Source organism: Pinus tabuliformis, chromosome J (assembly GCF_031772625.1).
Source record: "Pinus tabuliformis cultivar Carrire ecotype Pingquan chromosome J, CPIR1, whole genome shotgun sequence".
NCBI classification, from domain to species: domain Eukaryota; kingdom Viridiplantae; phylum Streptophyta; class Pinopsida; order Pinales; family Pinaceae; genus Pinus; species Pinus tabuliformis.
The window spans coordinates 657118391-657131303 of NC_142295.1; the positions used below are offsets into that span (position 1 = coordinate 657118391).

The 12913-nt window shown below is 36.3% G+C and overlaps 1 protein-coding gene across 1 annotated transcript; it reads right to left on the minus strand.

The window, feature by feature from the left end:
* Window positions 1–531: 531 nt before the first annotated feature.
* LOC149228612 (uncharacterized) lies at window positions 532–1317 on the minus strand. Its single transcript, XM_089380815.1, has 2 exons — window positions 1120–1317; window positions 532–1029 (listed from the first exon to the last, which is right to left on the minus strand). Exons 1-2 carry the CDS (start codon window positions 1315–1317, stop codon window positions 532–534), a joined length of 696 nt encoding a protein of 231 aa, XP_089236941.1.
* Window positions 1318–12913: the final 11596 nt, after the last annotated feature.

The following is a 12913-nucleotide window of genomic DNA, read 5'->3' on the forward strand; positions in this document are numbered from 1 at the left end:
GTATTCTTGCAACAGCACTTTCACGCTCTCAGTCTTGTTGTCTTTTTTTGTGTTGATGTCTGCTAAAAGATTTCAATTTCTAATGCTTGCTTCTGTTTGGAAATGCGCTCAATATATTTTAAGAACAGGAAAGAAAATAATTGCACATGGAATTCAGATGACTATGAAATATTACTTGTAAATTCTTTATTGCTCTTCTACTATGATGGAAATCAACCCTACAATGATTTGTTCTTTTTTCTTTTATATGATTTGTTAAACAGTTTTTGGAAACTGTTAACAATTACATACAGTTACCATAAGAAACTGTCAGTTTCCTATTTATCTAAATTCTAGGATTAACTTTAAAAGAAACAGAGTTTATTTTTCTGTAAATAAATAAAACAAAACTCCTTAACAGAAAAACGAAACCAAAACTGTTGTCATGTCCCAACTGTTGATAACTAAGGAAATAAAATAAGAAGAAAAAAACAACTCAGGTACAATGATCTGTGAACTTGTTTAGCTTACAAGTCAAACACCTCCACTTGTCTACCCCTGGTTGGATGCTCCTGCATCAAGCTCCCAGGGTAACAAAAAGTCATGGCTCCGGTCCATGAGCTCCTCGATAGAATACCTTGCACGTTGTATCTGTCCCGCATCAAGCCACGAACTATCCTCTATAGGGCGGTTCTTCCACTTGACGAGGTACTGTAGGTACTCCTTCTTCCATGTCTGCCTGGCCACTTGTGTGTCGAGGATTCCCTTGATTTCGAGTGGCTGAGCTGAAGGCATTTGTCTCATCCACGAACTACTCTCCTCCTGGGTGTCCCGTTTTGGCTGTGCTGAACTGTCCTCTTCCAAATTGGCAGTGTATGGAAATAAATCTGCCACATTAAAAATGGGCGATATTCCTATAGCTGGAGGCAATTGCAGTTCATAAGCATTTGCAGAAAACTTGCACAGAATCTTACAAGGTCCAATTTTTTTGAATTTCAGCTTGTTGTATTCGCCCCTAGGAAATCGTTCCTTGCGCATATGCACCAAGACCTGATCCCCTACATTAAATTGTACCTCATGTCATTACAAATCAGTTTTTTATTTGTACTTATGACTGATGTATTGTAATTTCATCTTCACCTGCTCATGTAGGTCATTAATTGCTCTTGCAAAGTCTTCGCCATCAGCACTTCTTTTCTCTAGCTGTCCTAAATCCCGCAGTTCATGCACTCCTCGGGGATGCATTCCGTACACAATCTGAAAAGGACTGCTTCCTATGCTTCGGTTTGGTGAATCGTTGTAAGAAAATTCTGCTTGAGCAAGCACACGATCCCACATACATGAATTTTCTCCCACTAGACTCCTTAGCAGGTTTCCTAGACTTCTGTTCACCACCTCCGTTTGCCCATTCGTCTGTGGGTGATAAGCGAAGCTGAAGTTCAACTATGTGTCCAACTTCTTCCATAGGGTGCGCCAAAAATGTCCTGTAAATTTCACATCTCTGTCAGAGACAATGGACTTAGGCAAGCCGTGTAACCTGACAATCTTTGTGAAAAACAAGTGTGCTACGTGAGTGGCATCACTGGTTTTCCTGCAAGGAATAAAATGCACCATTTTTTAAAACCGGTCTACTACCACCATCATAGAGTCATGACCATGTTTTGTTCTCGGCAAACCCAAGACAAAGTCCAAGCTCACTGAGTCCCATGGTCTACCTGGAATAGGCAGTGGTGTGTAGAGTCTCGTATTCTGACTGTGTCCTTTTGCCAATTGACACACTTTACACCTGGTTACAAATCGCTGCACATCCCTTCGCATCCTCGGCCAATAATAAAAGTGACTGAGTTGATCCAAGGTCTTGTCAATGCTGAAATTTCCGGCAAGACCTCCACTGTGTTTCTCTAGATGATGTTCTTCCTCATCGAACAGTCAGGAATATGTAGTTGTCCTCCCATAAACAACAGCTTCTCATGTAGGTTATAGTCCAGCCACAGACTATTATTCCTCATCAAAGGGTTTTGGCAGGCTTCATAAGCCTCCTTAAAATTTGCATCTGTCTAATACAAATCTTTCATGTGTTCAAAACCTAGCACTTGTATCGTGCTCTCCTACAAAAGAAAAACCCTTCTGCTCAATGCATCTGCTAGCTTGTTGGCCTATCCACTAATATGTTTCAACACAAATGCATAACTCTGAAAGTATTCAAACCACTTCGCATGCTTGTGGTTCACTTTGTGTTACTGCATAACGTACTGCAATGCAGAATTATCTAAAAACAAAACAAACTCATTACCCAGCAAATAGTGTCTCCAATGCTTCAATGCTTGGACGATAGCATAGAACTCCTTGTCATATGATGAGTACTTCTGCCTGCTTTCATTCAACTTTTCACTGAAATAAGCAACAAGTTTGTCTTCTTGGCTGAGTACGGCCCCAATGGTTGTACCACTGGCATCACAACGAACTTGAAAAAGTTTGTTGAAGTCAGGTAGCCTCAAAATTGGCCTCTCAGTGATCTTCTTTTTCAACATCTGGAAACTCCTTTCCGCCGCTTCAGTCCACTAAAAAGGTTGACTTTCCTTCTTGATTGTATCCAACATAGGTGCGCAGATTCCACTAAAGTCCCTTATAAACTTACGATAAAAACTTGCCAACCCATGAAAACTTTGTACTTCGAACAGACTCTTAGGGGATGGCCAGCTAAGTATAGTTGCAACTTTTTCTGGGTCCATTTTTAGCTCATTCTCTGCAATCACGAAACCCAAATAGACCAACTCCTTCTGAAAGAAAGTGCATTTCTTCAGATTTATCAGCAACTTGTTTTGCTGCAATTTCTCCAAAATAGATCGAACATGTCGAAAATGTTCCTCCCTAGTTTTGCTAAAAATCAGTATATCGTCAAGAAACACAATCATAAATTTCCCAATGAACTCCTTCAGCATATCGTTCATCAGGCGCATAAAAGTACTAGGTGCATTAATTAACCCAAATGGCATCACCAGCCAATCATACAGCCCTTCATTAGTCTTGAAATTTGTTTTCCATTCATCCCCTTCCCGGATTCTAATCTGGTGGTATCCACTCTTCAAATCTATCTTCGAAAAATATGCTGCCCCGCTCAAACAGTCCATCATATCATCCATTCGTGGCAATGGAAACCTGTATTTGATCATAATCTTGTTTATTGCTCGCGAATCCATGCACATCCGCCATTCGCCTCCTTTCTTGGGAGCAAGCACCGTCGGAACTGCACATGGGCTCAAGCTCTCCTGAATTAGTCCCTTATCCAACAATTCCTGTACCTATTTTCTAATCTCCTCGTTGTCTTTGGGGCTCATCCGGTAAGCAGCTTTATTCAGTAGACTAGCTCCAGGGATGAAATCTATGTGATGACTGATACTCTGCTTTGGTGGCAATTTATCTGGTAAATCATCCACCACAATGTCGCTGAATTCCTGCAAAATTTCCTAAATTTCTGCAAGTAAATCAGAAATTTTTGTGTGCAACAGCACTGTTCTTGGTCTTCTCACAACAACATATTTTACTTCATCATCTTCAATCTGTGTTAAAAATTGTTTTCCACCCACCAATAACACTTTTGTTCCGCTAGTTTCTGTTGTTTCCTCCTCCTTGATGGGCACTAACGTATGCTTAATTCCATCCTTAACAAACTTGTAACAGTTTGTCTTCCCATCATGAATGACTTTCCAGTCATACTGCCACGGTCTTCCTAGAAGAATATGACACACATCCATGGGCATGATGTCACAAATAACTTTGTCCTTATATCTTCCAATATGGAATTCCACCTCACACTACTCATCAACCAGCAGTTGGTGACCCTTCTATAACCAGAACACCTTATAGGGGGTTGGATGCTTCAATCGTTTCAGGCCCAATTTTTCCACCATCTCTGTTGCAACCAGATTATCAGTGCTTCCACTGTCTATAATCAACTTGCAGCGTTTTCCATGTGACTTGCACATAGCTCAAAGCAATGCCTTCCTTTGGGTTTGTTCAGTTGTTTCCTTCACTGGTTTCAGCAATACCTTATTCAAAACTAAGACCTCTCCTGTCTCTGGTGTATTTTCTACCTCCTGAGGCGGTGCCTCTGCTTCTTCTGTCTGAGAAACATATGCTCCTCTTTGACCAGCCTGTTCTCCTTCAAGACATTCAAAGGATCTGTGCCCCCACTTGTGGCACTTGTAGCACTGGTAGGCATCTCCTCTGCCTCTGCCATTTCCCCTGCCTCTCTGGTATGGCCTTCCTCCTCTTGTGTTGCCATCCTTTTCTGTTGTCCCTAAAGGTTTGGAACTGCTTCCCTCTTCACAATTATTGGCAGTCCTTGCTCTGCCAAAGGATTTTCCTTTTCCTCTGCCTGTTCCTCATCCCCTCCTAGCGTTCTGCTTTCTTGTGAGCTTCTCGTCTTCCTTTGAGGCACTCTAATATGCTTCTTCTATATTCTTTGGAGAAAGAATACTTATTTCGTCCAATATTTCCAGCCTTAGGCTATTCACAAACCTCGCTGTCTTCTCTCGGGTGTCTTCAGTATATCCATCTCTCAAGTTCACCTAATAGAATTCTTCAGTATATTCTTTCACTGTCATTCCTCTCTACTTCAAATTCTATACCTGTCAATGTAAAGCAACATGATAATCTTTGGGCAGAAACCTGCCCTTCATCTTGGTGACCATTCTGGTCCACTTTTTAATTGGTAACTTGTTCAATCTTCTCCTTTTTGCCTGGACACTGTCCCACCATAAGGCTGTGTGTCCCTTCAGCTTGGTAGCGGCGAATTTAACTCTCCTATCTTCGCTGACCTCCTCACATTCAAAATACTTATCCAACTCACTAATCCAGTCCAATAACACCTTTGTGGACAAACTTCCATCATAGTTCGGAATTTCAAGTTTTGGCTTACTTCTAGCCAACAAAACTGACCTTAATAATTTAATCCCAGGTCCTTCTTCATCTGATCCATCTTTTATAACTACAGCCTCTTCCTCATTGTCATCTCCTACTTCCGGATCCCTTCTCCTTCCTGCTTCTATTGCCATGAAATGGGCATCCAGGATCCTAAGCTCTTCCCTCAACCCCTCATCTACGACTCTTCGAATAGCTCTACCACGTCCCCTTCTCCCAACTTCCATTTTAGTCCACTAACCTGCTCTGATACCAAAATTTGATGGGACCAACCCGTGTACTCTAAACAGACATAAGATTTGATTTATTCAAAATTATTAAATATATGATTTTGGTAGGGTTTAGTGGTACTTAGATATTTTGGTTGTGATTAATTTGATTGCTACGATACTCTTGTGAGGGAGACACCTGTCTCGACCTCGGGCTCTGTTCTCCTGCCTTCACTGTGCTTGTAACCCTAGCTTCTCACTTGGTCCATCATTTCAACTGTTGTTTGTTTGCGCTGAGAGGGTCTGCTCTCTGGTTTTCCTCCTGAGGGTTCCGTTAATGTTGCTCTGGCGCTCAACTTGGCTTCTCGGCCACGGCTTGTCCAGTAGCAGGACTCTGCTAGTGTTTTATCTGTTTTGATGGATGCCTGTATTTGCTTATCGGTCTGCCTGAGGGTTCTGGGCTGCCTTTCAGCGTTCTGCGACTATGTCTGAAGGTTCTCTGTGACACGATGACAACTTATTTCCTCCTAAATGTATCTGGCATTATTGTGTTTATGTTTCACTGGTTACTGGTTGATGGCTCTGCTATTTAATCTTGCTTCTGGTTACTTGTGCATTCAGGTTGCGGCCACGAGGTGACCCCGTTCTCATCCTCAGCTCGCAGACTCCTCAGGTATGTTTTCTTTCTTTGCTTTAGTGTTTGCTATGCTTCTCTTTCCGGTCCTGACAGTGAACGCTCCTTGTGAGCAGGGTCCCTTTCCGGTTCGCAGCCTGTTGTCGTCTCTCTGCTTGCAGTTCGTCGACCCCTTCTCTGGTAAGTGAAACCCTTACCCTGTTTCTTTACTCGTTTGAGTTCTGTTGTGTTCTGTTGTTGATTCTCTGCTTGTGGTGGTTGCAGGTGGAAGGCGAGCGAGCAACGGTGGCTTCGGCTCCTCTTGCGCTTCGCTAGACCGGGTAGGGTCTTTCCATGATGTTCATACTTGTAACCTGTTGATGCTGTTGTGTCTTAGTTTCAGGCTTCGGCCTCTCTATCATTTAATTAGTCCCTCTGTGGAATATGGATAGGTTGCTTGTCTTGCTTAAGATCTTTGGGGTTTTAGGGTGAGCGTATGTTCAGGGTTTCGAACCCAGGTCTTCAGTCTACTTGTGACACGAACTGGTTTAACTTATGTATATGTAATTCAGGGTTTTGAACCCAGGTCTTCGATCTACTTGTAATATGAACTGTTTAACTTAACTTATAAATTATTTTGCAAAGACTCTTGTAACTTATCTTTCAAACTGTATTTGCAATGAAAAGATTTATATAATGAGTCTTGTAGTACCTGGACTTTGATGTTGTTTTCGTATTGGTGATTCTGGTGATGTTAAATGTGAAACCCTCTGCTTGTTCACCTTGTTGTACGCTCGTTACTGTTCAGAACTGTAAGTGGTTGTTTGTGAGGCTTGTCGGTTCTTCAATGGTTTCCTCTCTGTATTCTTGCAACAGCACTTTCACGCTCTCAGTCTTGTTGTCTTTGTTTGTCTTGATGTCTGCTAAAAGATTTCAATTTCTAATGCTTGCTTCTGTTTGGAAATGCGCTCAATATATTTTAAGAACAGGAAAGAAACTAATTGCACATGGAATTCAGATGACTGTGAAATATTACTTGTAAATTCTTTATTGCTCTTCTATTATGATGGAAATCAACCTTACAATGATTTGTTCTTTTTGCTTTTATATGATTTGTTAAACAGTTTTTGGAAATTGTTAATAGTTACATACAGTTACCATAAGAAACTGTCAATTTCCTATTTATCTAAATTCTAGGATTAATTTTAAAAGAAACAGAGTTTTTTTTTTTTTTGTAAATAAATAAAACAAAACTCCTTAACAAAAAAACGAAACCGAAACTGTTGTAATGTCCCAACTGCGGATAACTAAGGCAATAAAATAAGAAGAAAAAAAAACTCAAGTACAATGACATGTGAACCTGTTTAGCTTGCGAGTCAAACACCTCCACTTGTCTACCCCTGGTTGGATGCTCCTGCATCAAAGGTATACCAATTTTGTTTCATCTTTCTTTGATTGCTAATGATGGGAGATCTTCATGTTGGTAGGAAACAATATATGATATTGATCATGCTAAATGGAAGATAGAAATCAAAGAAGAGATGGATGCCATGGAGAAAATTGAAACATGGGACCTAATAGAACTTCCAAAAGATAGAAGTTTTTGGGTGTAAGCAAGTCTACAAACTGAAGTGTATTGATGGTAAACTTGAAAGATATAAAGCAAGACTAGTAGCAAAGAGGTATTCTCATGATTTCATAATAGAAGGTATTGATTTGCATGAGATATTTTCACCATTGTTCATATTGTACTAGCACTAGTTTGTTTACTTGATCTATAGTTAAAGTAGGTAAATGTTAAAACAATATTTTTACATGGAGATTTCGATGAGCCAATATACATGGAACATCTAAAAGGATTTGTTTAACATCATAAAAGAATGCTTGTTTGCAAGCTCAAGAAGTCATTGTATGGTCTGATGCGATATCCCAAGCAATGGTACAAGAAATTTAATTCTTTCATTGTGAGCAAAAATTATACTAGAAGTGAGTTTAACCATTGTGTTAACTAGGTAATATGTTTGTTGCAAGCAAAAGCATGGATGAGATCAATAGGTTCAAGGCTTAGTTAGATAAGACTTTCGATATGAATGATTCAGGAGAAGCAAAACAAATATCGGGCAAAGAAATACACAAAGACAGGAAAAATGGTAAACTCGGGTTATCGCAAGTATGAACAATGTGAAAACTATAAATATCTCTTTAGTTTCCCATTTTAAGTTTTCATCAAGTTTACGTCCTAGTAGTGAGGAAGAAATGGATTGTCTCGTGTACTATATTTCATTACAATAGGAATTGTAATGTATTCGATGGTATTTTCTAGACCATATATTTCACATGCAGTTGGTGTTGTCAATAGATACATGGGAAATTCAAGAAGAGGGCATTGAAAAGTAGTGAAATGAGTGCTTCGGTATCTTAGAGGCACAAATGATTATTGCATCACTTTTAACAATTGTAGTGATTCTCTCTGTGGTTATCTTGATTCAAATTTTGTTGGTGATTTATATAAGAGAATATCTATTCTAGTTTATGTCTTATTCTTGCATGAGGATCTACTAGTTGGATTTCAAAGCTTCAAGAAATAATTGCTTTATCCAATGCTAAGGCTAAATATATCAATCTCATATGCATGCAAGATGATTCATAGAAGACAATGTCACTGTATTTTGTGATAGTCAAAGTGAAATGCATTTGGACAACCATCTAGTTTACCATAATAAGACTAAGTGTATTGATATTGAGTACCATTCTGTAAGACAAGTTATTAATGGAGGTGGAGTAGTTATTAAGAAAGTCCATACTAAAAAAATGTGTACACATGTTTACAAAACGAATACTATTAGAGAAGTTATGGTGGTGTTTAGCTTCACTTGGCTTAGAGAAGAGTTGTTGAATGGGATTCGACAAGGTATCAGGTAAATTGTTATAAATGTGGAGTTTTTTGGAATCATTACAACAATTAATAGAAAAAGATACTGTAAAATCCAAAATTTACTTCACGTAAACTTTTGGAAGTTTGTATAACGATCTTGGTTTTTGAAACCATGGCAGTGCACTGAAAATTTGTAGTAGTACCAAGTTAAATATAGATTTATGGTCCTTAGAGGATGAGGTGTTGTAATCCCAATTGTAATCTTGTTCTTTGATCAATATGATATTGATATCTTGCCCCATGGATATTTCCTTGACACACTGTTAGGGTCTTGCCAGATATATATTTCTAGTCTGAGCATTTTGTGTTGTCTTATATTATTCTTTTGAAAAAAAATCATATTAGGATCACAAATATACCAACATGGCCATATCTTATTTCCATGATTGATATTGAAATACATGTCAGAAACATATGCCTTTAACAAGGACACAAGATGACATGAGAAGTTATGTATCTCATTAGCAACATGTACATCTCAATGGCATGGATTTATGATTAACAAAGTACCAAAGCATCACAATGAAATTAAGTTTCATCCAAGGAAGAAATAGCATAACCATGTAACCCACAAAGTTGTGGCATGGCATTCATGGTATTAGAACCAAAAATGCAATAACATGCATGGCAAGAACAAAGCCCAAAATAATGAAATAAAGGAAATGATTTAAAATGCAAGCATGAATTTGGTAAGCATATTATACTCACTCTTAGGTTGAATTTTGAGATAAAATCATGTTCCTCAACTTGTTTTGTTCATAGGTGTGTTTAACACTCTAAGGCCTCCTTCATGGTTTAGTTTTAACTTCTTTTTTTATGTCAAATTCTAACTAATGTCATTGACTTGAATCAAAGTGCATATGGAAAAGATAAAAGATGCATAGAGGAACTTTGATTCCAATGAAGCACCATTTTGCAAGTCCATACTTAAGCCTATGAGGGTATTTTCCATATATTTTTGTTAGTCTATCAAAATGTGATTTGATGTTGAAAGGAGCTATATATATATATGGGCTATAAACAAACAATTGATAGAATTAAATTTCAAGGCCCACAATTATGAAAATGTGAATTAAAAAAATCATCATCAATGAGCTAGTTTTTTACTCTCGAGTTATGAAAGAAATTGATAGGAAAAGGTAATATGGCTTCCAACCACACAATGGAATAATCTTGATGTCCTCCACACTTTGAAATACATAGTTTGATGACTTGAGATCAAATGGAGAATGTATGGTTTTAAGAAAAAAAAATCAATGGACTTTATTGACCATCAATTTAACTATTTTTTAATTGTTTTTCAAGACTTCCTTAAGTTTGTTTTGGATCTTAAACTTACACGACAGGAATTGTGATGAATATAAAATTTTAGAAAAAGAGTTTCAACTCTTGTTTCAAAGCATGCAAAGATATGTTGTTGGAGCCTCAATCCCCCTTGTGATTGTTAATGAGTAGATTTAGCTTTTAGCTGATACGAGATGTCAATCACTAATAAGATGGAAAAATCACCTTTTAGATTAGTGATGAAGTTTCCTTTGCTCTCAACTACATTTCTCTAAGTATGAAACCATTGACTTAGGAGAAAAAATTTGTTAAGAGACCAACAAGCCTCCAAAGTTAGGCTCAAAGGTCCTCATAACTAGCAAGTGGGTCTTCTTCAACTCGAAGGTCAATTATTTGCCCCATCCTTCCACTCCCTCCCCATTTCAATTGAAAAAAAAAAAGTCACCTCAACAAACTGCCTACTATCTATAGTGATTTGCCTCCATCATTAGGAGAATTTTGAGAGCAAATACATAAGCCTTAAAACAAAAACAAATGAACTGTCAATATCAACTTCAAAACCCATATAAAATTTAAGATGATAATTTCAACCATAAAAGTAAATATTTTTGATAGACCAACAATGAGATAGACTTGAAATATACTTAAAATACAATGTTTGTTCCCTTAAGTGTAATTGTCTCTCTCTTGGTTGGAAGACAAATCAATGGGATCTTTTAACATTGAACATTGCTGCCCTCATTTCTCATTCTCTTAAGTGCAACAACCTCTTTCTTGTTGGTTGTGTTCTTCCTTCTCTAATGCATTTTGCAAACATGAATATGTTCATGTTTGCGGCGATTGCCAAGATCAAGTTTTGCTCTCATCTCTCATGTGATGTGTAGTGCCCAAAGGTCACAAACACAACATTTTCTCCTTTACAAATCAATTTGCAATTTATTGGGTATCTAAGCTAATGTTTTTTTGTATTTATGGCAACTTGCAGCTTGTGTGAAAACAAAATGGAGAAACTCAATAGCAAATTTTTCATCCCTGGTGAGAGGGTGTGTAGTGTCTAAAGGTCGTGAAATATTTCTGTCCTTTAACCCAAGTGAGACTTGATTTCAACATAAAATTATTTATAATTTTTTCCAACCACCTTAAGGAGGGGGGAGCAGAGATGTACCCATAAGCAAATAATTTGTAAATTGATAACCCTCGTTAAGAAAAAAACCTTAATAGGAGGATTTTTAAGCATAGAGGTTAAAGCGACTGTTTTTTAGAGCTTCCATTCCCTTCAAAGTGTTCCCTCCCATATATAACTTTCTTAAAATAGCCCTAGCATCATACAATTTTCTCACAACCAACATTATTTTACCACCCATCTCCAAATCCAGGAGCTAGTTCATAGAATAACACAGTTTCACTCACATTTTAAACCAACTGTTTATCAAATAATAATTCTATATGAGTTGTGCTATTTTTATTCTACAATTTTAGGTATCAGGGTAATTATCAAAGAACTCATGTTTAAAAGTTAATATAAGTAAATAAGTTAGTGTACAAAATTGCTATTAAGAAAATACATGTGTACATATATAATGTTGTTTTAAGTTGTTTAGTTTCAAAATCAAACAATTATCATCAATCCTTGTTCAAATCTAATCTTGTTAGACAAGCTCCCATTTGCATGATTGAACATATATTGTTTCTGAACTTTTAAAAATAAATAATTGGCATATTTATTTATTTTTAGAACCATTTCAAATCTAATCTTGTTAGACAAGCTCCTATTTGCATGATTGAACATATATTGTTTCTGAACTTTTAAAAATAAATAATGGGCATATTTATTTTTTTTAGAACCATTATTGGATAAGGTTATCATTAATTGACTAAAACATTCAAATCAATATTTATATTTTACAAAATTTAACTATACTAAAAGTAAGTAAATTTTATTTTAAATAGATACTCATTTTTATATTTTTAAAGACAAACTCAATCATTTAATATAAATATAAGTCAAATTTAACATTCAAATCAATATTTATATTTTACAAAATTTAACTATACTAAAAGTAAGTAAATTTTATTTTAAAAAGATACTCATTTTTATATTTTTAAAGACAAACTCAATACTTTAATATAAATATAAGTCAAATTTTACAAGCAAGTTTGGCCATAAGTTATTTTTACAAATTTTGAGTACTATTAATACAATGAGCTTTAGAAATACTACATCTACATCTATGATTAAATTTTAATGTTACTAGTTTATAATTTGAACCCAAAAAAATAATAAACTATTGAAAAATTAATTTAAACTCCTAAAATTTCATTATTATAGCTAAACATATTACAAATATTACTTGAATTTTAATTAAAGAACTTACTGGACTCAAAATGATTTTGAAATCTATCTGTATATAAAATGAGAAGGAATATATATATATATATATATATATATATATATATATATATAATCAGTTTTTTCTTTAAATTTGATATATTTTATTTCTGGACTTGAACCTCTCCATCAAGGATCGTCATGCCACCTTCTCCATCAATGAATATCATTATCATGATAAGATTCATATATAGCTCAAACTGATAACAACCTCATTTCTTCCAAATCAGAAAGTCTGATAGAAGCACGACAGACTCTAAAAGAAATAACTGATTGGACATTGGACCATGAAGCTCTTTTTAATTAAGATAGAACCCTAAAGACGAGGAATAAAAAGCAGGCTATTTGCTGGTTTGGAAGGAGTGTAGATGATGCAAACATATTTGGGAGTGTCAGCTAGGGACAAATATAACCTAGAATTAATAAGCATAAAAATATATAAATGTTGGTTTCAAGATTGATAATGGTTAGATTTCTCCAAAACAGTTATTATAAATCTAGAAAAAACAGCTAATATCAACACGAACATCCAAATCAAGGGGCTAGCTTTACTAAAAGATTCCTTTACAAGCTACTACTCT

Bases quoted from the DNA above. Each gene is read 5' to 3' on its own strand.
- LOC149228612 (XM_089380815.1), bottom strand. From the start codon at position 1,317: ATGTGGGATCGTGTGCTTGCTCAAGCAGAATTTTCTTACAACGATTCA. The intron at 1,030-1,119 runs GTGAAGATGAAA...GTAGGGGATCAG, and splicing joins TTAATGACCTACATGAGCAG to GTCTTGGTGCATATGCGCAA.